We start from the raw sequence: 26252 nt of genomic DNA, 5'->3' as shown, positions 1-26252 counted from the left end.
AATGTGGAAACAATCCCAATGTTCATTAACAGGTTAACGGATAAACAGGGTTCTATTCATACAATGGGCTACTCTGGCAACAACACAAAAATATTAAGTGCAACAATGTAGAGTAAACTCAATTATGTTGAGAAAAAGAAGCTGGATGAGTACAAACTATATGATTCCATTTACCCAAAATTCTGGAAAATGCAAACTAAGTGACAGCAGATCTGTGGTGACTTGGGGATGCAGTTGGGAGTACAAAAGGAGTATCAAAGGTAGAGGAAACTTTGGAGACTGATGGATATATTCATTATCCTGATTACAGAAATGGTTTCACGGTTGTATACACATCAAAACCTATACTGTATACTTTAAATATGTGCAGTTTATTGTACATCAGCTATACTTCAAAAAGTTGTTTAATTTGTGAGATCCACCTCTTAAGTCTGAAATGCAGAACATGACTAAGAACTCACTGAAGAATCTGAAATATAAGAAAACTAAAATTACTTCTGGTGATAACTGACAACCAAGGCTCTATTCTAGTATGATAGTTTATCTGAACATAACATTACTATGAGAAATGCAAAGTCATAAAAATAAAAAATAGAAATGACATTTTTGTCCCCCTGGTAATCATACCATTTCCTCATGCCTGTACAGTTGCTCTATATCATAATCTTTTTAGTGTTCTAGTCAATTTGGTTTCTTAAAGGGAGCAATAACCTTGTTGTTTTTCCTGAGCTATTACACAGCTACTTTATGTACAAGATGCCCAATCCGTGGTGTGTCTTCTGTGTGTGGGTGTGAAGGTGTGGAGAAGGCTACACTGTATCTATACATTTTGGCAAATGCTGTAACTTGCTTTGGGATTTTCTAGCCGTAACTCAGCGGCGGCATGAAAACAAGTTGGAACTTTCTAGAAACCATACTCTCCTACAAGATGAACACTGGATAGTTTCCCTAAATGTGTGAATTCATTAATCAAGTTTTTTTCTATCCAGATTATCCACTTACCGTCTTAAAACAAAGAATTGTACACCACACACAGAGTGCACAACACCGGTAAAGATTCTTTTTAGAAAACAGTCATAAAGTTTTATTTTCGCCCTCCCCCGCCCCCAACTTATTTTCGTAGCTCTTCTATTCGGTAATCACTACAATTCTGCAGACGGGGAGACGCACGCAGGTTTTTTCGCACACTACAAAGGGGACAGAAAGAAGCAACTCTTAACTTTTCAGTTCCATTTTGAGAAATGATCACATCGAACTCCTGAGAAGGACAGCCCAGCGAGAGCAGAAGCATTTCTCCCCAGGCTGGGTGTGGGTCGGGAGCCAGGCGCGCTTCCGCGGGAGGGAGGGGGAGTCAGGTGGCAACGGAGCGGGAGCCAGAGCCGGCGGGGGAGCGTGCGGGGTGCGCCTCCCTCCGGCCGGCGCGGGGAGGCCGCCCCCGCGCTCTCGAGTCAGCCGGCCCGGGGCTCCCGCGCCGCGCTGAGATCCGCGGGTGCGCCAGGGGCGCCCGGCACCCGCGTCTCCTCCCTCACGCGCTCGCTCCCTCTCCACACCCCCCCCGCCCCCAACCCCTGGCAGGTCCCTCCCCCATGCCTGCTCCCGCGGCCGCCGCCGCCGCCGCCGCTACCGGAGGCACAGGAGCCTCGCGATAGTGTTTGCACAGGCGGCGCGTGACGCCGCCGCCGCCTGTAACTGATGCAGAGGTTACCCCGCCGCCTCAGCCGCCACCCACCGCCCGCCGCCGCCGCCGCCGCCACCCAGGCGACGCCGGGGGCCGACGCACTGCAGAGGTGCCGGCAGGTTCCGCTCGCGGAAGTCTCCTCGGCCGGCGCAGCCCGCGCTCCGCCTGCACTCCGCCGGGCGCCCCCTCGACGCCTCCGCCGCCGCGCTCCTTCCCTCCGCCTCTTCCCCGGCGCGCCCGCCTGCTCCCTCGCTTCTCCCCCTTTTCCTCCTCCCCGTCCCCTCTCCTCCCCTCACCTCTTCCCTTCCTACCTCCCCCCTTCTCGGTTTCCTCCCCCATCCCCTTGACTCTCCCCTCCCTGCCCTCGCTCCCTCGCTCGCCCTCAGCGCGGCCCCCGCCATGACGGAGGCGGGTGCCGGTGCCGTTGCCGCCGCTGCCGTCGCAGGGGGGGAGTCGGGTTCCCAGAAAGTAGCTTGATGAGTGTCCAAAGTAGCAGTGGAAGTTTGGAGGGGCCGCCATCTTGGTCCCAGCTCTCCACGTCTCCAACCCCGGGCTCGGCGGCGGCGGCCAGGTCCCTGCTGAATCACACGCCGCCATCCGGGAGGCCCAGGGAAGGTAAGCGCCGTCGCGCCCGCGCCCGCTCGCGGGCCTCGGTCTCTCGCGCCGCGGCCCCCGCGCCCCCCGGGTCTCCTCCGCCGACCCCGGGGTGGGGGATGGTGACGAGGAGGACGCGAGGCCGCCCGGCTCCGGGGAGGTAGTGCGTTGGCTGTGGGTGGTGGTTCGCGGGTGGCGGCGGAGACGGACGAGGGGGTGCGCGCTGGAGGGGACGGGGCGAGGCGCGCAGACTCGCATGGGGTTCCTAAGAGCCCGTGCTGCTAGGGTGGGAAGCCTCCCCCCGGACGCCAGCCCCTTTCTGCTCCATTTGCTAGTACACTCAGTACTCTTAACCTCCTGGCCTCCGGTCTCTGGTGGGTTTTCCCTCCCGTTGAAGCATTCATCCTCGAGCCCCCTCCCCTTCCCTCGCGCACTCCTCCCATAGAGGCGGTCCCCGCTCTGCGAGCTTTGCAGCCCGGGACCTGGAGGATGCCCCTCGCTAGCGGGGTCCCTGCCCTTTGGGGGAGAGTCGCTTAAATTATCAAAGCCGACTTTGATCCCCTGCCTGGCCCCTTAGAGCAATTTAAACGGCAGACTGACTCGTGGGCAGGCTTTTGAAACCACCCTCTCCAGATGGTTGCAACTTTCTCTCCTTCGCCATCACCCACTGCGTGTTGGTGCGTTATCTCTCTTGTGCAAGTAGGCTACTGTTCCCTGACAGGGTCGTGGGTTTTGTGGGAAATATCGGCGTAAAGGTTACTGCAAACACGCACCAAATCGGTTACAATTGTTTTCTAAGTTTTCTGGTTTCTTGCATGCAAGTGTGCTGCCACCAGATGTAGCAGTTACACAGCTAGTAAAGACACAGGAGTGCTTTTGACCAAGATTTCAACTTGCTGTATTTAACTTTAAGTATACGACATAAAATGAAATTTGGAAGAAGAGGCATTTATGGGGGAGGAAGAAATGCGCATGGAATCACGTTTAACGCTCTTTTGTCTGGGAAAACGTTTAGCGGTATTCATCAGCAGTTGGTAAATGGGTTGTTCACTCCCAGTTGTGTCACACAAGGAGACTGTAACCACATTTTCAATAAATGTCTGGAAGTCCAATAGTCTTGTGAATCCTTAAAGGAAACCAGGAGCTTTGGTTTATGTAGGTATTGGTGGGGTTAATTTATTTTGAAAATATCTGTCAATATTTACTACTCAGCCTTGACAATTGTTAATCAAGTGTTTTGTGCCCTGAATCTAGTGGTTCAGGCATAGCATTCTTTGTCATCTTGTTCCTGTGAGCATGTGTGAAAGTGACAATAGGCTCAAAGATTGGCATGAATTTGCTCCAGAAAATTCATGGAAAGGTTTGATTTATGGCATCCATTAAGCATGCTGAGTACATTGAGAAACATTTTCCCCTTTTCCATCTTACCCCCAACACTGAGTTCTGATTATTAGAAGATAAAAGTTTATTTATTAATTCAAATTTAGTGCATCTGGCGATTTTTCTTTTTGCACTTGAAAATTTGTAAATGAATGTTCCAAATTCTATTTTGTAAATAGAGCAGTTGGTGCTTTTAGTATGCTTTTATTTTTACCTGTTGTTTCATTAAGATACTTAATGATAGTGTTATCAGTAATAGTGTAATGAGTGATAGTAAATGATGGTCTTGGGAAAGACCGTCTTTTTAAAAGGCTATACCTTTTTATCATTCACTTATTTCTCAAGTATGTATTGAGCCATTTCACTGAGCCAAGACGTAGTGTTGAATTGTTCATCTGTAACATCAATTATCAGTATTAGTAATTTAGGGGCTACAAAGTCTAGATTGTGAGTTTCTGAGGTTACTTTAACTCTAGTTAAAAAACTTCTATGTCATTCTGCAATTTTCCTGATGTTTGAAAATCCTGAGGGGTTAGAATAATTTAGCTTGAGCTTCCAAATAACTAGAATTCTTTGTAGCAGTTTGGATTACAGTAGGCTTTTATGTAAACTAAATTAGTGAATCTTTTGTTTATTAATAAAATAACAAGACGTGCTTTTGTGAACATTTATATTTCATCAAGTACTTCTGTGGCCACAGTGGTATATTTCTTTTTGACCAACCAGCATGTAAGTTAAAACTGTGTTAATTTTCTCTAGGGTTCTATGTATTTATTCTGAAGCTATTGTCTTTCGGGTATCATTAATGCTAATAGGAATTGCATATATGAAACCTTAGACATAATGATGGAGACATTTACTTTTGAGTGAGATCCCAGTGTTCATTTTAACAAGTGTTTAACATCTTTTGTGGATATGCACGTTAGTATATTGTATAAGTTGATGTAAGTTGAGGGAGTTTTGGACTTAGGGTGACTGTTAGTAAGAACCGTTAATATTAGTAGAACTTGAATATATGCATCTGGGGCACCTGGGTGGCTCAGTGGGTTAAGTGGCTGACTTCGGTTCACATCATGACCTCACGGTTTGTGGGTTCGAGCCCCACGTAAGGCTCTTGCTGTCAGCACAGAGCCTGCTTGGGATCCTCTGTCTCCCTCCCTCTCTGCCCCTCCCCTGTTCTTGCTCTCTCTCTTTCTCTGTCTCTAAAAAGTAAACATTTAAAAAAGAAAAGGATGTATGGATCAAGGTGAAAACAAACTTTGTTTCTGAAGAATTGAAGCAATTTCATGTAACATAACAGAAAAATTTAAACTCAAAAGATACATGGATGTATGTGTACAAAGCTACGTGAGGAACTCCTTCACGGAGTTCAAAAACATAGGCTGTTTTTGAAGATGTGTCAGAACTGTAAAAATTGATTATTTTGAAGTTTTGATATATTTGAAACCAAAAATTTAATAGTATACTGTGATTATTTTCAATGCTCTATATTTTGGCTCTCTTCTTTCCTTTCTCACTCTATTCTCATATTAATATAGTTTTGCTTGATTACAAATAAAATACACCTTTAAATATTGTAAGAATTAGGGATTTGTTGGAATTTAGTAATTTGTGTGATAGAGGATAGACCACTTCTATTCCCAAGAGTCCCAAGGCTTTTTCCTTGGGAAAGTCAGCAGTTGTCACTCTGGATTTCATGTTGGATCTTCTAAACCTGTGATCTCTATTCCATTTTTTAAAAGTTTATTGATGTATTTTGAGACAGAGAGAATGAGCTGGGGAGGGGGGGGGGGTAGGAGGACAGGGAATCCGAAGCAGGCTCTGTGCTGACAGCAAAGAGTCCGGTGCGGGGCTCGAACTCATGAACCGTGAGATCATGACCTGAGCCAAAGTCAGAGGCTTAATTGACTGAGCCACCCAGGTGCCCCAATCTTTATCCCATTTTATCTTCTAATAATCCTGTGGTTAAGGAAATGAGAAGAAATTAAGTGCATTTCCAAATAAAGGTTAGTTTTGCTTTACTGAGGCCTAGGAACCTAGTGTCATATTGGCTAGAAGAACAGATGGAGTTTTTCTTGCCTATCAGTACATGGGTACTTTTGAATAAGTTATTGCTAAGAATCAAATGATTATACAGAAGACTTGGATTTTCTTTCTGTTCCATCTTACTAGATATGAATAATTTGCTTTATTTTTATGTAAACAGTGAAAGTAGTTTGGTTAAAAAGATAATACCACAGTGTAATTAAACTGTTGCTCATTTTATTTTCATATTTACAGACTGCATCCCTTAGATAGAAGAATTAAAGTATTTGACTCTGGATGATTAATACCTGTAGGGAGATGTTAAAAATAAAGGTGTACCAGATGGCCATTTAATTGCTTGTAGTCACTAGCTGGAGGACAGGGTTGTATGTTTAAGGGTTTTAGCTTAGGAATTAGATATGTAGTTGGTGCCTTCTTTACAGAGGCACATTTATGAATTGGAGGAGAGAGAAAAGAGAGCATCCCAGGATAGTTAGAGGTCTGGGAATCTGCCCTTGGGAAATACTTTTTTTGGTTTCAGGAACCCTTTGCTGTCTTAAAAATTACTGAGAACTCTAAAGAGATTTTATTTGGGATATGCCTATCAATATTTACTGTTTTAGAAATAATTTCAAAAGTACTATCTTATGTAAAAATAGTAAACTGATTACTTGGTAACGTTTTTAAATGAAGAAAAAGTATTGTAAAACAAAAACTTGAGTGAGAGTGGTGGCATTGTTTCATAGTTTTACATCACTTTAATTTCTGGCTTATTAGGAGACAGCTGCATTTTGCTTCTGCTTTCAGTCTGTTATGATTTATTTTGATTGAGGTATTGTGAAGAAAATCCAGCTTCATATAGATAGGTAATTAGAAAAGATGATGTATTTTAATAGTCTTTTTAAAGAAATTGTGTCTATTCTTCTTTGATATTACACCAAAATTTGACAAGTGGCAGGTTTTTTTAAAACGTTACTTCAGTGTGGAAGTACACCGTATTTCCGAAATGTCTCCAGAACCCACAAGAAATCTGTGGACTATACATTTATAGCCCAAAGAAGAGACCACTGAAATGGTGGGAAGCATGATAGCTGTCTTGTATTTCAAAAATGTAAATAGCAGAGTGAGTAGAATCATTCTGCTATTCTAGAATGTAGACCAGCAGGTGAAAGTTAGGCATAGATTGAATTCAGTATAATTTTTTGGCAAGGATGTTAGTAAGAACTGTATAGCAGCTAGACTTGTCCAACAGTGGAAAAAACTGCTCTTGGAAGTATTTAGCAATAAGAATTTAAAGCAGTCTACAGGGACATTTTTGGGCGAGGCAGAGATAAATTCTGTTGATTCTTATTTTGAGTGCTATTGGATTAAGTGACTTCAGGTCCCATCCAATTTAAAAATATAAACATTCTGTGATTCTTTGAAAATCACTTAATTCTATAGTTAAACTGTACTTATATGTGTGTGAATGATTTGAATATTCTCTTCAGTCACTGGTATGAAACTCTTGTTGACTTTATTTTGTGTTTTTATTGTGCTTTTCCTCTGAGTATTTTCTTGTATTTTCAGGAATCAACGCTATTAGTCTTCCTGAAATCTTGCTAAATTCCCTGTGAAATATAATAAGCTTTGAGGGCATTTTAGGGAATCAGATGCTGCTTATGATACAGTTTAGTAGAGTTTGTAATATATTCAGGCACAGAATTTTAGAATACTGTGGGGGCTGATTTTCAATTTTGAAAGAGAAACTCTCACCGGTCTTTATAGTCTTATTTGTAATTGTTTATGTGATTTCAGAAGGAATATGCTTAATCTGTTCTAATGGTTTTAAAGCTAGAGAGTCTGAAAAGAAGATACATGAAAGAAAAGTGTTGAAATTGATTACTCTTGAATTTAAAAATGCCTATTAAATATAACCAGGACATAAAGTAAAATGAAGAATTTTAATTCTCCTCGTATTCAGAGAATTATGCATATAATACTTACCATTACCTGTAACAATTCATATTTTAATTTTATAAGGAACATAATCTCTTTTATGAGTTGGATTGAAAAGTTAGATTTTAGGGAACTTAAGCATAAATTCCCATAACTTCATTGAAGTTCAACTTAAGTGTAGTAAGTGACACACAGCTCGAGACTTCATGAACTTGCTGCAGTTGGATTTAGAGCTGTTTTTATAGAAGAGCCATAGGAATAAATCATTTAGTTTCATGAAACGCTTCATGCTTGTTAATCATTTCCAAAAATCTAAGAAAAATTTAGAAGAATAGTGTTATGAAGTAAGAGAAGCAGTATGGTACAGATGAGAAAGTACATTGATCGTAATTGAAATCCAAGTGTAGTCCCTGCTTTGCCATTAACTAGCTGTGTAACCTTGGGCAAGTTGCTTATCTCTCTGCTTCAGTTTCATAAAATGAGAATTGTAGAGCTGAAAGGGACCTTGGAAGCAATTGAGTCCAAACCTCTCATTTTACAGATGAGGAAACTTAGATAATTTACCCAGGCTTTTATTGTGAGAGACCTGGGACCAAAATTCACTCTTCTGACTTTCAACTTAGTGCTTTTTCCATTATACTTTGTGGCTTCTTTTCATCTGTAAAATGAGGGGGTTTGGATTCAAGGCTGTCAGAGGTCTCGACCAGCTCAAAAATATTATTCTTTTGACATTTGTCCTAATATAACTTATTGGAGGAAAGTTTGGTAGCTTTTATTTATTGGTGAAAGAGATGTTTCTTGAAGAAGCAGTGTGACTTTTTCAAGGTTATGTTTGGGTTTGTTAAGGGAAGATATCACCTTCATTATTATGGAAAAAATTTTCAAGTTTATGAGCTTGGTAAGTAGTGTGCTGAGTGATCTTGTTTTTAATGATCTACTTTCTGAAACACTGTTATGAATATATTAAAAACAATGTTAGCTACATAAATAACAGTGTGGTACTCTGAAGTGAAGTAGCTAGGTTCTGGAGTGTTTCCCCCCTGAGTTAGGATTGCCATTATTTAATAGCACGTCCGTTGTGCTGTCTTTTATCACAGTTTTATTTGTGTTGCCTGCTAGATGGAGAAGTCTTGAATTCAGAGATTGTGTTTTGTTCATTTCTGTATTCTTAGTGCATACCAGGATGTCTTCTGTATTGGCACCCAACACAAAGTTTTGCTGAAAGACTGTTACGTCTTCTTAAAAATTGAGTGATTATGTATCTTAAGGTGCACATATTTTCAGACCCAGGAAGATGCTTATGTTAGTAATTCTTAGGTTATATTTTAGAGAGTGATATTATGGATAGCACCAACAATAATAGCCACAATTTATTGTTTGCATATATTCATTTAATTCTCGTAACTTTGTGAGGTGTACGCAACTTTCATTCTCATTTTACAGATGAGGAAACTGAAGCACAAGAGAAGTGAAGAAACTTGTGTGATGCAGCAGTGAATGCTAGGGCTGAAATTTGAGCAAAGTCTGCATTTTAATGTAGTGTCTACATTTTAGGTAACATATCACGAGGATATGTTACCTAAGATACAGAAATTTCGTTTTGGTTACTTTCTTAGTTATTTTTCCTTAACAGATTTTAATTTACTAATCTTTTAGGCCCATTCAGTTTACCTATAAACTTGTGTTAGTTTTTTTTTTTTTTTTTTGCATGAGTTTTTTTTTAATGTTTTATTTATTTTTGAAGAAAAGAGAGTGTGTGTGTGTGTGTGTGTGTGGGGGGGGGGGGAGAGAATCTGAAGTAGGCTCCAGGCTCTGAGCTGTCAGCATAGAGCCCGAAGTGGGGCTCAGACTCACAAACCGTGAGATCATGACCTGAGCCGAAGTTGGACGCTCAACCAACTGAGCCACCCAGTGCCCCTTTGCATGAGTTTTTATATACGTATGAAGATAAGATTAAAAAACGACACATATAATAAATCCCAAACCAAACAACCCAATTTAGAAAGTTATGCCAGCTGTGCAAATCTTACATTTCGTTTTTTCAGATATGTTTAGTTCTTTCATGGGAAATGTTAGAGGTACACTAGTGAAAAACCTTATTTTTATGTTTAATAATCTAAATTGGAATGCCATTTATCTTCCCATTTGGCCTCATAAGCCCACCACAGCCGTAGCAAATAAACATTAGGGTTGGAACAAAGAATTTCCTACTGAGTACAGGAGGCTTTATAACCTGGTACATAAGGTTCTGAACAAAGTTGAGGTGCTTTGAGGCTTGAAGCAAGAGGCTTGAAGCTATGGCTTGTCTATAAGAAGTATTTTTTAAAGTGTTTAGTTTTAACTACTTTATTGCTTACAAAAAAAATCTCTTGATAATATGTATTATTTAGTAAATCTAACGAGAGACAGAGAATTTGACTAGGTTAATAGGAATTCAAAGCATGATGAGGAAAGACAGAGCTGATCCAGTGGGTAGGTTATGAAGCTTAAATCTTTTTTTTTTTTTTTTTTTTTTTTTTAACTTTTAAAGTTTCTTTTTTGGGGGGAGAGGGGAGGGACAGAGAAAGAGGGAGAAAGAGTAACCCATAGAGGCTCCATGCCCTCAGCATAGAGCCTGATACAGGGCTTGAGCTCACAAACTGGGTGATCATGACATGAGCCGAAATCGAGTTGGATGCTTAACCACTGAGCTACCCAGGCGCCCTGAAACTTAAATCTTCTCCTGTGGCTTCATTATTAGTTCTGAAATGTTGGGACTGCAGAAGACAAGTTATACCCATATTTAAGCAAAAATGTGTATATTCTACAAAGATGCATTACAAAGCCAAATATGAGTGACTTCTGGGATAACATTTGTTCTTCTTCACTGGTCACACTCCTAACTTTGTGCCTTCCTTGGAAACTGATTCAGCTGGAGGTAATGACAAACTTTTTCTAGATTTAAATTCTTAAGCTTTATTGTTAATAGTATCGCTAGTTTTGTTAAATGTGATACATTGTGTGATTTTATGATTGACACTTGACACTGTGTATGTGCTTCCCATCTGATGATAAAATATTGTGACACTTGTGAAGGTCATAGGGATTTGTATGAGGCCAGTCAGATTCCTCCTGTCTCTCATAAGATCTGAGGCATGTTCCACTTTTTTTTCCTCTTTGGATATATAATGTTTGCCTCTTTAAAAATACAGTTTTTCCTTTTTTCTGTGCACACGTTTTTAAAAATATCATCGTAATTATATGATTTAGTCAACTTAGTATGTTACTTGTTTTACTTATGTATCTTACTTACTTATTTTTTAATGTTTATTTTTTGAGAGAGACACACAGAGTGCGAGCAGAGGAGGGGCAGAGACAGAGGGAGACACAGAATCTGAAGCAGGCTCCAGGCTCTGAGCTCTCAGCTCTCAGCACAGAGCCCCATGCAGGGCTTGAATGCACTAACCATGAGATCATGACCTGAGCGGAAGTCAGATGCTTAACCGACTGAGCCACCCAGGCGCCCCTCATTTATTTAAAATATTCATATACTTATTAATGGTAGGCCCTATTCTAGGTACTTTGTAAATAGTAACTCATTTACTTGTAACAATCATACGAAGTAAGTTCTGTTATATCCTTGTTTTACAGATGAGAAAATTGAGGCCCAGAGAGGTTAAGTAACTTACTGAAGAACGCATAGAGAACATGTAGCAGAGCCAGGACTCAGACTAGGCTCCTGAGTGCATGCTCTTACAGTTACCCTATTTTGTCAACAGTATTCCATTGGATGAATGGACTATAATTTACTAACTTAAGCATTCTTCTTTAGGTAGTGTTTTAGTCATGGTTCTGTTGCTTACCTGTGATAAAAACTTAACACATGCCTTGGTAAATTAAACAAAAGAAATGTATTGGTTTATGTAAGTGGGAATTGTATGTGTGGAAGAGGCTGGAATGGCTTTGGAAATAGCTTAGATTCAAGATTTCACATAATGGCATTGAGTCTCTGTTTCCATTTCTGGATTCTTGTAGCCTCTTTTTGGAACTTCCAGACACATACCTTTTAGTGTAGCAACGACAATTGAAAGATAGCTTCCCTTTCCTGATGTCCACATGTCAGTCAGTTTTGGGTTGCTGCTTTTTTTTTTTTTTTTTTTAATTTTAGAGAGGGAGAGTGCGAGAGTGGGGGTGAGGGGCAGAAGGAAAGAGGGAGAGAATCTTAAGCAGGCTCCATGCTCAGTGCAGAGCCTGACATGGGGCTTGATCCCATGACCCTGGGATCATGACCTGAGCTGAAATCAAGAGTTGAATGCTCAGTCAACGGAGCCATCCCTACACCCGTGATGCTGATGTTTCTAACTGTCAGTTTCTTAACCAGTCACTGGGACCTGGGAGATGAAGTTCTGCAAGGTAACTAGCTACTGTGGCTGTGGGTAGGGTGAGTTGGGGAACCCACAGAAAATCATGATTGATAATCCCCTTAAGATCACACAGATTAGTTGAGTGGTAGTTTTCCTGAGAAAGGGATTATGGTGAACAAAAACAACTATGGTAGTTATTTAGGTTATTTTTTTCTTTTTATTTATTTTTAATTTAAATTTTATTGTTTTGGCTATTATGTAGTGGTATAATAAATATCTTTGAGTAAAAGATTTTTTTTTTTTTTTTTTTTCCCTTAAAGACAGTTTTCAGTGGAATTGTCAGGGCAAAAAATATGACAATTTTAGGACTTTTGATGAGTGTTGTCAAATATTATATTAAGGATTGTACTGAGTTCATATATCTGCAGTGCATGAGATGGGCATGTATTTTTGAAGCAGGTGAGGTTCAACTCATCCTATGAAGTACTGGGCTTAAATATTATTAACACAGTGCTTTGCACTTAATTGAAAGGTTGCAAACCTGACAAGGAACATGTATCTAATTGAGTTTGTCAAATGCTTTATTATATTTTTTCTGGGCATCTCTTACTCTATTTAAAAACTTTTTGTTTTATGCTTTTAAACATTTTAATAAACTTTTATGCTTTTATACAGTAAAAAACCTAAGGCTAGTAAGTGGCAGTATCCTGCAAGCTCTTGGCTCCTACTCCTCTTTCTGTCTAGTGTCTCCTATTTCTTTGACCTCGTTAACAGCATTGTCCTTAGTTTTTGGATATTGATACCATATGTAAAAAGCATTATGATGTAGTAAGTTAGTGTAACATAAGTAATAGTTATAAGCATGCAATTGTCAGACCTGGGTTCCTGTTTGAATTTTGTCACTTAAACTGTGGTTACTTAACCTCTCAGTGCCTCACCTATAGATTTTCTTGATTGTAGGTTGGGATACTAGTGGTAACTACTTCACAAGGTTGTGAGAATTAAATGAGAAATTCGTGGCACATTAAGCAGTCATTATATGTTAAATATTACTATTATATATAGATATAATTATGCTTTAGAATTTAATTTTTTTCTTTATTCAAATGGCAAAAAATGGGGCGTCTGAGTGGCTCAGTCGGTTTAGCGTCCAACTCTTGCTTTTGACTCAGGTCATGATCTCATAGTTCTTGGTTCAAGCCCCACATCCAGCTCCGCTCTGACAGCATGGAGCCTGCTTGGAATTCTCTCTCTGCCCCTTCCCTGCTTGTGCTCTCTCTCCCTCTCTCTCAAGATAAATAAGTAAACTTAAAAAAATATTTAAATGGCAAGAATAAGAAACAAGTACTATCTGGATAGAGGTCCCTTGTTGCTGGAGCACATTTAATTCACATGGATTGTCTCCCTGGGCTGTTGAAGAATTCTAGTAAAGTTGTGTCTGACAGAGGCAGATTTCGAACGTTGTTCAAAATTGCTACTTTCATTATTTTAGTTCTTGTAATTTTCTGTGGCTTGAGAATTGATCAAATTTATGAGACATGTTTATAACATTTAAGCAAGCATCAAGCAGTATATATTTGGATTAGCAGTGTTTATGCTTCATCTTGTTTTTCATATTGCTTTCGATATGCAGAAATATACTTGAAAGCACTGCATTGAAAATTGTAAAAGTGCCTTGTATTGTGTTTTTTCATGTGTTCTTATGTGTATACCAAGGAGATTGCTTTATGTGCAGTTGGTGCTTAATAATGTGTGTTTATTGGTGGGTGTGTAGGCACTGTAGTCCAGGGGTTAGGATTGTGGGATACTATAGATAGACCTGGATTTATATTCATTCTCTGTCACTTCTGAGCTGTGTGACCTTGGTTAAGTTACTTGCTGCTGCTGCTGTTAGTGTTTGTGTATGTATGTTCACGCAATGGTCAATTTTTTCTTTTGAGGTGAAAGGCAAGGATAAAAAAACCAGCTCCTATTAGAGAGTCATTGAAAACTAATGTTTAGGTTACATTCCCTCATCTCTATGTGTTCTTGTATTGTAGGTTTCATAATTATACTTTAATTATATTAAACGTATAATATAATTAAATAAATATATTTAATTTATACTAACATAACTTAGTTGATACGTACACCAAAACTTAATTATAATTGTTATTTCACTGTATAATATTTGGCATTTATTATGCATACAATAATATTTCTTCCTTTGAATTGCTTCTTTAGTGTATATTTGAAGGATTTGGTTTATTGGGTAGAAGGAGACAAATATTAAGCATCATATATTTTATTGTGTATTATTATTTCTTCCCAGTGGGATAACTTGGATTTTCATGTCTGTTATTGCTTCTCAGCTATGAATCAATTGTCATAGCTTTAGAGTTTTATAGAAACCTTACTGGTGTAGTTTGTTTATTTACTCAGCAAGTATTTTTGGACCTAGAGCCTAGTACTGGGAAAACAAAGATACATGATAGAGTCCCTGCCTCTTAGGAGCTTGGTCACAATCTGATGGGGAAGACAAGTAATTCATAACAAGTAATTCGTACTTTTACAAAATATACTTTTAAAAAAACACGCTGTGGATCAAGTAAGACAGTCTCTGTGTTAGTAGGTTTCAACTTACGATATAAAAAGAAGAACTGTGATGTAGTTGCAGCATATACTGTATCAAGGTATTTGTCATTTGGTTGTTAGAAAAAAAACTTAAGCAAATAAGATTTCCTATTAGAAGGATATACAGCTGGGTATATCTTAGAACGCAGACCTCAGGGGGACTGAAATAGAAACTGGACATTCAGGAATCAAGGCAGCACTATTCTCCTGTGGATCATAGAGCAACCCTTTGCAGCTGTGAAGGAAAGTTCTCTTAAGAAAGAAAAGTAGCAAGTGAGGGAATTGTATTTCTATCATAGAGGTATGAACAAAGTGCTCCCTAGAGAAGGGAATTACAGTTATGTCTTGATTGCTAGTGAGAGTGAACTTAATATTTTTCAAAATTTTCTTAATCTTTATTTTTGAGAGAGAGAGAGAGAGACAGCATGAGTGGGAGAGGGGCAGAGAGAGAGGAGGCAAGGAGACATAGAATCTGAAGCAGGTTCCAGGCTCTGAGCTGTCAGCACAGAGCCCATTGTGGGGCTCCAACTCAGGAACTTCAAGATCATGACCTGAGCTGAAGTCAGACGCTTAACTGACTGAGCCACCCAGGCGCCCCTTGAACTTAGTATTTGTATCAAGAGCCCATTGCTGATCTTTCTTGATATCTTTTACCTTAGGCATTAGAATATATGGTAGTGATGTCAGTTGTTATATTTGATGGGACCATTTTCTTCATTTTTTTCTTTCTATATATTTGTAAATTTTCCATTATATAAAGTTTTATACTTTTATTAAATTCAACACAAGTTTTTTCTTGTGATATTGCCCTTTAAAGTTCAAGTACTCTAATTTTGCTGTGATGCAGCTGATTTTTTAAATTTTGTATATTGCTTTATCTTATTGAAGCATAAGACATATAGAAAATGCCCACAAATATATTTTAGCTTAGTGAATTATTATAAACCATGATCTGTGTAACTACTACTACTCACTCAGTCAACAGAACATTCAGGGGCGCCTGGGTGGCTCAGACATCAGACTTTAGCTCAGGTCATGATCTCGTCGTTCATGAGTTCTAGCCCCGCATCAGGCTCTGTGCTGACAGCTCAGAGCCTGGAGACTGCTTCGGATTTTGTTTCTTCCTCTCTCTCTGCCCCTCCCCCACTGTTCTGTCTCTCTTTCTCTCTCTCTCTGTCAAAAATAAATAAAAACATTAAAAAAAAAAAAAAAAGAAACAGAACATTCAGAAGCCCTATTCCTTCTCCCATCAGTCACTACCTTCTCTCTTCTTCCCACAGAAATCACTATTCTGACTTGGTTATGCCTGTTTTGAGCTTTATATAGATAAGACTCACACAGTATATACTTTGTTTTTTGATATCCATGTTAATTCCTGTAACTGTAGTTCATTTTCATTGCTCTGTAATGTTACTTTGTGTGCCTATATCACAGTTTATATAATCTGTTGATGGATGTTTAGATTGTTTCCACTTCTTGACTATTACTAGTAATGCTGTATGAACAGGTTTATACCTGTCTCTGCGTGTACTATTAATATCTATTGAGTATATACCTAACAGTAAATTACTGGCCTATAGGATATTTATTTGCCTTTAGTAGATCCTACTGGTTTCCCAAAGTGGCTGTAACAATTTATACTCCCATGAGCAATTTATGAGAATTCCTATTGTTCCACATCTTATTAGTATTATTTATTTTTGCTAATCTGATGGGTGTGAGGTGGTTTTATGGTTCTAATTTTCATTTCCTTGATGAGCTAACCATTTTTGCCTAAGTTTATTGGCTTTTGGGTGTCTAACATATGTTAAGTGTTCAAATCTTTTGGTCAGTTTTCCTTTGTGGTGTTTGTCTTACAAAAAACAGTGATGTATTTAAAGGAATTCTTTTTATATTTTGGATAAGTATTCTTTTCTTCTATTATTACTTCCCCTTTTCTGTGGCCTGCTATTTCCCTCCCTTTATGGTATTTAAGAAGTATCTCAAGTTCATAAAAATGTTTTCCTGTATTCTTGCTTTTAATATAGGCATTTACAGCTGTAAATTTCCCTTTAAGCACTCAGTTAGCTATCAGTTCATCATTAAGTGTGTTTTTTTTTTTTTTTTTTTTTTTTTTGAGAGAGAGAGAGAGAGTGAGAGCAGGGGAGGGGCAGAGAGACAGGGAGACACAGAATCTGAAGCAGGCTCCAGGCTCCAAGCTGTCAGCACACAGCCCAACACGGGGCTTGAACTCATGAATCAAGAGACCATGACCCAAGCTGAAGTCAGAAGCTTAACCGACTGAGCCATCCAGGCACCCTTGTTATGTTTTTGCTTTTACTCATCTCAAGTGTTGTCTAATTTTTCTTTTGATTTCTTATTTTGACCTGTTGCTGATTTAGGAGTATGTTAGTTTTCACATATTTGTGGATTTCCCACATTTCTTTCTGTAATTGATTTAATTCATTTGTGGTTGGAGAATATACTTTGATTTTAGCCCTGTTCAATTTGTTGATACTTGTTTTATGGCCTTGCATGTGGTCTGTCCTGGAGAATGTTGATGTGTGCATTAGGAGAATATGTGTTCTGTTGTTGGAGTATCCTCTACATGCCTGTTAGGTCTTGTTGGTTTATAGTATTTAAGCTTTTTCTTTCCTTATTAATTTCTGTCTAGTTCTATTGAAAATGGAGTATTAAAGTCTTCTAACTATTGTAGGATTGTTTCTTCCTTTGATTCTGCCAGTTTTGCTTCATGTATTTTGAAGCTCTGCTATATGGTGCAGACATATTTATAATTTTTATCTCCTGATGGCTTGACCCTTTGTTATAAAATGTTCCTCTTCACTTCTAGAAATGTTTTAAACGCTGTCTGATAGTAGTATATCTACTCCAGTTTTTTAATCGTTGCTATTTGCATCGTGTCTTTCCATCCATTTACTTTCAGCCTATTTGTGTCTGTGAATCTAAAGTGTGACAGCACTTAGTCGGATCTTGTCCTTTTTTAATCCAGTCTTAGAGTCTTTGCCTCTTTTTTTTTTTTTTTTTTTTTACATTTATTTATTTATTTATTTTTGAGAGACAGAGGGAGACAGAGCACAAGTGGGAGAGGGGCAGAGAGAGAAGGAGACACAGAATCCGAAGCAGGCTCCAGGCTCTGAGCTGTCAGCACAGAGCCCGACGCAGGGCTCATACCCACAAACCGCAAGATCATGACCTGAGCCAAAGTCAGATGCTCAACTGACTGAGCCACTCAGGCGCCCCCAGTCTTTACCTCTTGATAATGATATTGGTACGGTTGGATTTACATCTGCCATTTTGCTTTTTGTTTTCTGTGGGTCTCTTTTTGTCTTCCTGTGCCTTCTTTACTGCATTCTTTTGCATTATTTTCTAGTGTAACATTTTAATTCCTTTAATGATTTTTAAATTATTTTTGAGTTATTTTCTTAGTGATTGCTTGAGGGTATACATTACACAACTTGTCAAAATCTACTTCAGATTTATAATTCTGGTGATATATAGAAGCTTTATTTCTATTTAGTTCTACTCCATCCTTTTCTTTAAATCACATTGCTATGTTACAAACTAAAAAACACCTTATTATAATTATTTCATATAACTTCTGCCTTTTAAAGAAACTGTTAAGAAAGGAAAACATGTACATATAATAGTTTTTTACTAACTTTCTTATTTATCATTTCACTTCTCTTCATTTCTTTCTGTAGATTTGGTTTACTATCTAATGTCATTTCCTTACTCCAATAAAGTTTGTCTCCACCTGCCTCCTTTATGCTATTATTATCAGATGTCCCATTTCTAAATGTTTTAGGCCTAATGACAGAATTATATGCATGTTGTATGTGGTTACTTTTTTAAGTTGGTTAAGAGAATTAAGGAGAAATATGCAATTATGCTGCCTTTGCTGACACTCAGGTTCTCTCATGTAGACTCAGATTATTGTATGGTGTAGCCAGAAGAACTGATTCTTTTGCCAGCTCCAATCAGCTCTTCAGCCCCTCTAGTGGATTTTTCATTTTAGTTACTGTACATTTCAACTCTAGAGTTTTAATTTATTTTGTATTCATTGGCATTCTCTTCTATTTGAAGAGATGCTGTCATAATAACCTTTCTTTAATTCTTTAAACATGGTTTTCATGGTTTCTTTTAGTTCTTTGAACATATTTATAATAGCTGCTTTGAACTCTGCTGAATCCAACATCTGGGCCCTCTCAAAGGCATGTGCATGGTCTTCTTGACTACCAGAGATGACTGTGATTTTGACCTTGTTCTTTTTGTCTTTCCCTGATTTTCCATTAAGCATTTGGCTGGTCTGCTTCTACTGCCATCACACTCAGCTGTCAGCCTCCATTAATTGCTAGCTGATTGCTCTGTTGCTTTCATCAACTTTCCGGAGCATAAATTGCTCCACAGTCTGATTGCATTAAGTCAGGTTTCTACAGAAGCTTAAGGGTTGACAGTCTTTGAGACTTGTGCTTGCTTTGAGAGGTAACTGCATTTCTCACAGTTTGCATCATTCTCATGGTTAAACTTCTAGATGGTCTGTAGCTTTGCTTGTTGCTACTTCTGTCATGGAACTACAATCCTCTTTTTAGTTGTTTACCTCCAAAATCTTCATAGTTTTGGAAAATTCCCTTAGGAATGAACTTCCCTATGATCTGCCAAATAAAGTCTGTTTCCTTAGGTGGAGAACAGAGCTCTCAGTTCTTACAGCCTGTTTTTTCCTCCTGGGAAGAATCTCTGCCTTGCTTCAGTGGAGTTAGGGATAGAGAAAAGAGATAACTTCTCTTACCTGACACCCAGCTGTAGGAGTAGGGCCCTGGATGAGGATGGTAATCAGTATTCTCAGCTTGCTCCTCCTGGCAAAGAAGTTTTGCTTATGAGTGAGCAATTGTGACACAGTATTTTTGGAGTAGAGCTTCTGCTGTATTAGTGGGAATTGGTTGGGAAGAGGGACCCATTAGTTTTCTCATCCATGCCTGCCTGACATAGTTTCTGCAACATGGAGCTGGGGGTGGGGGTGGGGTGGGTGGTGGGAGATGCCAGCATCCTTCTCCTCCAGGGTGAAATTATACTCTTGGACTGGGGTAGCGGAGCTCATGCAGAACCCATCTGGTATAGTTGTGACGTGTGAATGGGAGTGACTTGTGGCTCAGATGAGGTGCTGTTCTCATCTTAGTTTGGTATATTTTCTTGAATTTGTGTTTCTCCATTTGCTGTATGCCCTTAGGACAATCTCCAGAAACATTAAATGGTTGGTTGGTTGGTGTAAAAACAAAAAAACAAATGTCTTTGGTGCAAAAAGGTGATTTTACTTAAAGCATGGGGACAAGACCTGTGGGCAGAAAGAGCTGCACTTTAAGTGTGGGGGTGACCGTCTTATGGAGTTGGAGGAGAGTTCCTGAAGGGATTATCATATGCTGAAGAGTCACGAAGTATTGGAGGCCTAGCTACTGTCAAGCTAAGGTTGTTTTTCCCTCTGGCAAAGCATTAACATGAAGACCATAGGGAGTCCTGGACTTTCTCAGCTGTTGATGAGGTTGCCTTTTTCTGGTAAACGGGTGGAGACTCTTTACCAGTTTAACCATTTGTTTTTTGTCCTTTCTTGTTTTTGGGTAGCCTGGAGTGTCCAAGGAATATCACACATATCCCACCTGGGGTGTGTGCGTGTGTGCTAGTTCGTGTTTTGCCCTCAGCCTGCCTTATGCTCCCTCATCAGTACCGTTTTAATTACCAGCTTGATATCCAGTAAATATAATTACCTTGATATCCATTAAAACAAACTATCCTGCCTTTTGATAAGTGGAATTCTAAAGATGTCCTCCCAAGATTTCTTTTCTCCAGTTATTCAATTCAATACTAATCTACAGTAGTGCTCTGAAGGGTTTTGCAGGTATAAAGTTATTGGCAACAAACCTTAAAATAGTGAGATTACCTTGGATTATTTTGGTGGGACCAGTTTAACCACCCAGGCCCCTTAAATACAAAAGGGGCTGAAGGGAAGAAGGCAGAAGAGAGATGGGGCATCAAGAGAGATCAGAGGAATTTGGCTCAGAAACATGAAAAGGACTTGGCCTGCTGTTGCTGCCTTGAAAAGAGGGCCATGAGGCACAGAATATTCTTGTATATAGAATAGGTTGTATTCTAGAAGCTCTCGCTTGACTGACAGGAAGGAAATGGAGACCTTTGTCCTATAATTGCTTGGAACTGAATTTTGCCAGCATCTTAAATGAACCTGGAAATAGATTCTCTCTCCTAGAGTGTCTAGACAGAGACATAGCTTATCTGATACCTTGATTTCATCCTTGTGAGAGTCTAAGCAGAGAACCCCCTGAGCCATGCTGTGCTGAGAGTCTTGACCCACAGAAACTGGAGATAATACATGTGTTTTTTCAAGCTGCTAAGTTTATGGTAACTTGTTAGAACAGTAATAGAAAATTAATACACATTTTATTGATTTTCTGTTGATTTTCTTCAAGATTGCCTTGGCTGTTTCTGGATACATTCTACAAACCAAAACCAATCTATGAGGGTTTGAGATTGCGCTGGATCTGTTGATTTTATCTTTACAATAATGTTTTATCTTTACAATAATGTTCCAGTCCATGTAGATAGTATAAATTCATCATTTCAATATTTTTATACTTTTCTCTGTAATGATCTTGCATAATTTTATTACACTTCTTGGTGTTTTATTTTTATCTTCTGATATTGTAAATAGTATCTTTTTTTTTTTTTTTTTTTTTTTTTAATTTTTTATATTAGGCTCCATGCCCAGTGTGGAGCCCAATGCAGGGCTTTAGATCAAGACCTGAGCTGAGATCAAGAGTTGGACGTTTGGGGCACCTGGGTGGCTTAGTGGGTTAAGCATCAGACTCTTGATTTCAGCTCAGGTCATGATCTCATGGTTGTGAGAGCTCAGTGTTGTGCTCTGCGCTGGGCATGCAGCCTGCTTGCTATTCTCTCTCTCTCTCTCTCTCTCTCTCTCTCTCTCTTTCTTTCTTTCTCTCTCTCTCCCCCCCTCCCTCTCTCCCCCTCTCTCTCCTTCTCTCCCCCTCTCTCTCCCTCTCTCTCCCTCTCTCCCCCTCTCTCCCCCTCTCTCCCCCTCTCTCCCTCCCTCTCTTTCCCTGCCTCCTGCCCCTTCCCTGCTCTTGCATGCTCATGCTCGCTCTCTCTCTCTCTAAAAAAAAAAAAAAAGAGTTTAACTGACGGAGCCACCCAGGTGCCCCAAATAGCATCTTTTAAACTTTTATTTTCTGTTTATTGCTGATATGTAGAAGTTCATTTAATTTTTGCCTATTGTCTTGGTAACCAGCAACCTTGCTTTAATTCTGATAATTTATCTCAACTAGATTGATTTTCTATAAGCATATGGCTTATGAGTGATAAAGTAATATCATCTTTACCAGTCCTAATACTTTTTGGGTTTTTTTTTTTTAACCTTGTTGCAGTGACTATAACTGCCAGTACAGTGTTGAATAGATTGGTTATAGTGGGAATTCTTGGGTTGCTCCTAATTTTAGAAGTAGAGAGAGAATGAGTACTTGACAATTTTTCCTTTCTCTGATCAAGGGAGTTCCTTTCTATTACTGGTTTGTTTTTGTTTAAAGCATGAATAGATACTGAGTTTTGTCAAAAGCTTTTTCTGCATCTATTTATGTAATCATTTTAACTTTTCAGTTTTTTTTTTTTAAAGTGGGGAGTTATTTTAATTCCCTTAATTATTAAACCAACCTTGTATTCCTGGACTAAATCCAATTTAACTGTGAGTTGTTATTATTTTTTATGTGAATTATTTAAACCAATTTTTCGTTTAGTATTTTTTGCACCTATGTACATGAATGAGATAGGTCTGAAACTTTCCTTTCTTATAATTTTCTTGTCGGATTTTGTACCAAGGTAACACCCATCTTCATAAAAATGAATTGGGAAGTGCTTTTTCTTTTACCACTATTTTAAGAATTTGTGTAAGAAGGGTATTAAAGCTTCTTTAAATATTTGGTAGAAAGTCACTGAGGAAGCTTTCTAGGCCTGGAGTTTTCTCTGGAGAAGTTGTAAATAATGACTTCAGTTTCTATAATGTCATAGTACTCTTTAGAGTTTCAGTTTTCATATCAGTTTTGGTAAATTGTATTTTCTAGTATTGCCTACATTTTATTTAAAATTTCAAATGTGTATGCATAAAATTGTAAATAGTATTCCCTTGTGATCTTTCTGTGTTTAGTATCTATAATGATGTCTTCTTTTCATTCCAGATAGTTACTGTGTCCTGTCTCTTTTTTTCTTGATCCCTCTTACTCGGTTATTCATCTTCTCGTGGAGCCAACTTTTAGCATTCATCCTTTCTCTTTAATGTTTGTTTTCTGTTTGGTTGATTTCTATTCTGATTTTTGTTTCTTTTTTTGACTTTCTTTGGGCTTAATTTGCTGTTCTTTTTCTAGATTTCTGTGACAAATGCTTAGTTCTTGGATTTTTACCCCTCCTCCCCACCTCCCAGGTGTTTGAGGTTATCAAGTTACCTAAGCATGGGTTTGGCTTTTGTTCTCTGATTTTTTTTTTTTTTTTTTTTGCCTTCTCTCCAAAATTGAGATGAAATTCACATAACGTACAATTAACCATTTTATTTATTTTTTATTTTTAAGTTTTTAAAAAAAGTTTATTTTTGAGAGAGAGAGACAGATCGCAAGCAGGGGAGGGTCAGAGAGAGAGGGAGACACAGAATCTGATGCAGTCTCTAGGTTCTGAGCTGTCAGCACAGAGCCTGACGCTGGGCTGGAACTCATGAGCATTGAGATCATGACCTGAGCCGAAATCAGATGCTTAACCACAGAGCCAGCCGGGTGCCCCCAAAATTAACCATTTTAATTTACTCCCCCAGGTTTTGATATATGTTATGTATGTATGTGTATGTATTTCATTCAGCTGAAAACATTCTACAGTTTCCATCATTTCTCTTGATCCTTGGATTATTCAGAAATACAGTTGATCCTTGAACTATGTAGGGGTTTGGGGAACCAACCCCTGATACAGTTGAAACTCTGCCTATAACTTTTGACTCCCCAGAAACTTAATTACTGATAGCTTACTGTTGGCTGGAAGCCTTACCAATAACATAAATAGTTGATTAGCACACATTTTGTAGAAGTATTATATACTTTAAGTGGCTTTTTCTGGTTTCTGACCTAGCTCTACTGTAGTCAGAACTAAATTTATAAGATTTCAGTTCTTTAAAATTTGAGACTTGCTTTATGACCTATGGTCTTGGTAAATATTCCTTGTATAGGAGCTCCCAAAATTTTGGAGGCTATAGTTGTTAGATGCGGTAAAATATGTGTATCAGTTAAGTCAAGTTTGTTTCTTTTTAAAATTATCATTACTTGTTTTGATTGCTTGCTCTTATTAAGGACAGGTTTATTTTATTTTTAAAAACATTTTTTTAAAGCTTTATTTACTTTGAGAGAGAGTGAGCATTTATTTATTTTGAGAGAGAGGCTCTGTGCTTGTGCCCAGCCTGACTCTGGGCTTGATCATGACCTGAGCTGAAATGAAGAGTCAGATTCTTAACCAACTGAGCCACCCAGGCACCCCCAGAACAGGTTTAAAGTGAGTGTAAAGGTTTAAAATGTCCCAAAATGATTGTAGATTTGTCTCTCTGTATAGTTTGTCATTTTTTGTATTATGTATTCATATATTTTTTTGTTACAGGTGTTTACAAATTAAGGATTTTTTTTATGTCCCTGGTGAATCATATCTTTTATCATCATGAAATATTTCTCTTTATCTCGTTTTTTTAAAATTTTTTTTTAATGTTTGTTTATTTTTGAGACAGAAAGAGACAGAGCATACACGGGGGATGGTCAGAGAGAGAGGGAGACACAGAATCCGAAGCAGGCTCCAGGCTCTGAGCTGTCAGCACAAAGCCCGACGCGGGGCTCGAACTCACGGACCGTGAGATCATGACCTGAGCCGAAGTCGGACGTTTAACCGACTGAGCCACCCAGGCGCCCCTCTCTTTATCTCTTGTAATGTGTTTTGCCTAGTGTATTTCATGTAGTTTATTTTATCCAGTGTTAAGACAGATAACACTAGCTTTCAGTTACTGAATGTTTGAATGGTAAATCTTTTTCCATGCTTTTACTTTCAACTTATTTATACTTTAGCTGTCTCTTGTAAGTAGCATACGTTCTTTAAAAAATAACTAGTTTGATTTGACCATGTTTATTTTAAGTGGAATGTTGGGTAAATTTACATTTAATATACTGACTGATATATTTGGGTTTAAATTGATATTTTTAATTCTGTTTATTCCTTGTTTGTTTGAACTTTCTTTTGGATTGTTATTATTTTTAATTTCAGACAATTCCCCACAGGTGGCTTAATGGTTATATCCTAATTTTTTTTATTAAAAAAATTTTTTTTACATTTATTTATTTTTGAGAGACAGTGTGAGACAAAGTAAGAGTGGGGGAGGGGCAGAGAGAGAGGGAGACACAGAATCTGAAACAGGCTCCAGGATCTGAGCTGTCAGCACAGAGCCCGACGTGGGGCTTGAACCCACAGACTGTGAGATCATGACCTGAGCCAAAGTCAGATGCTCAACCGACTGAGCCACCCAGGCGCCCCTATCCTAATTTTTTTTTTAGTGGCTATCCCAGAAATTAAAATACACCTCCTTGGGGCACCTGGGTGGCTCAGTCAGTTAAGTGTCCAACTTTGGTTCAGGTCGTGAACTCACGGTTTGTGGGTTCAAGCCCCCCTCATTGGGGCTCTGTACTAGCAGTATGGAGCCTGCTTGGGATTCTCTCTCCCTCTCTCTCTGCTCCTCCCCCCTCCTCCGCCCCCCCCCCCCCCCCCCCCCCCCCCCGCTTGCACTCTCTCTCTCTCAAAAATTAAACTTAACATATATACATACCTCCTTGAGTTAGTAAAGTGCAGTGTAAGTCAGTATTTTTTCATTTTCCTGGCCAATGCAATAACTTTGGAAAAATGAATTGTACATTTTCCTCTTCTGAATTATATACTATTATTACTGTATAGTTTGGTTCTACATGTATGTTAGCCATCCATAAGATATTAGTGTTTTATATAGTGATGTTGCATTTACTTTTTTTTTTTAGGCTGAGTTGATTTTCTGTTTTCCTGAAGAATGCTCTTTAGTGTTTACTCTATTTGGGCCTATCTGGTGTGGAATTCTCTGTTACTGCTTATCTCATAAGTCTTTTCCCCATCTTTATTCTTGAAAAGTTTTTGTTTTGACAGGACATCAAATCTAGATAGGTAGTTCTTTTCATTCATTCAGCTCATTGTGTATTATCCAATTGAGACCTGATTTCCATTGTTTTGTTCTAAAGTCAGCTATCAGTCCTATTGTTGCTCCTTTGATGGTAATCTAGTTTGCAGCTTCTGGTTGCTTTCCAGGTTTTGGGGGGACCGGGCGGTATTTTTGGCTTTAAGCAGTTTTACCATGATGTGTCTAGGTATGCTTTTCTTTTCATCTACTTGGTGTGTGTAGGACTTCTTAGATCTGTGACTTGTGGCTGTACTGTCCAGTGCGCCACTACCTATATGTGGGTATTTAAATGATAAATGATCATTTAAGAAGTTAGAAATTAAGTTCCTCTCTTTTCAAGTACTCAGTAGCTATATGTAGTTATTGGCTGCCTTACTGGCAGATGGAAAACCTTTCT

The 26252-nt window shown here is 38.8% G+C and overlaps 1 protein-coding gene across 3 annotated transcripts in view; it reads left to right on the top strand.

The window, feature by feature from the left end:
• Positions 1–2051: 2051 nt before the first annotated feature.
• Positions 2052–26252, top strand: part of TLK1 (tousled like kinase 1) — a 142462-nt gene continuing 118261 nt past the window's right edge. The window contains exon 1 of one of the 3 annotated variants that reach the window (XM_042949092.1): positions 2052–2293. In XM_042949092.1, the coding sequence (XP_042805026.1) occupies positions 2155–2293 (139 nt within the window). In that variant the 5' untranslated portion in view covers positions 2052–2154. The remainder of the gene's footprint in view (positions 2294–26252) is intronic. The other 2 variants (XM_042949094.1, XM_042949093.1) reach the window with 2 other exon arrangements.

The sequence above is a fragment of the Panthera leo genome, chromosome C1 (genome assembly GCF_018350215.1).
Source record: "Panthera leo isolate Ple1 chromosome C1, P.leo_Ple1_pat1.1, whole genome shotgun sequence".
In the NCBI taxonomy this organism is placed as follows: domain Eukaryota; kingdom Metazoa; phylum Chordata; class Mammalia; order Carnivora; family Felidae; genus Panthera; species Panthera leo.
Note: the sequence above shows the minus strand (reverse complement) of the source record. Positions and strands in the feature narration are given on the sequence as shown.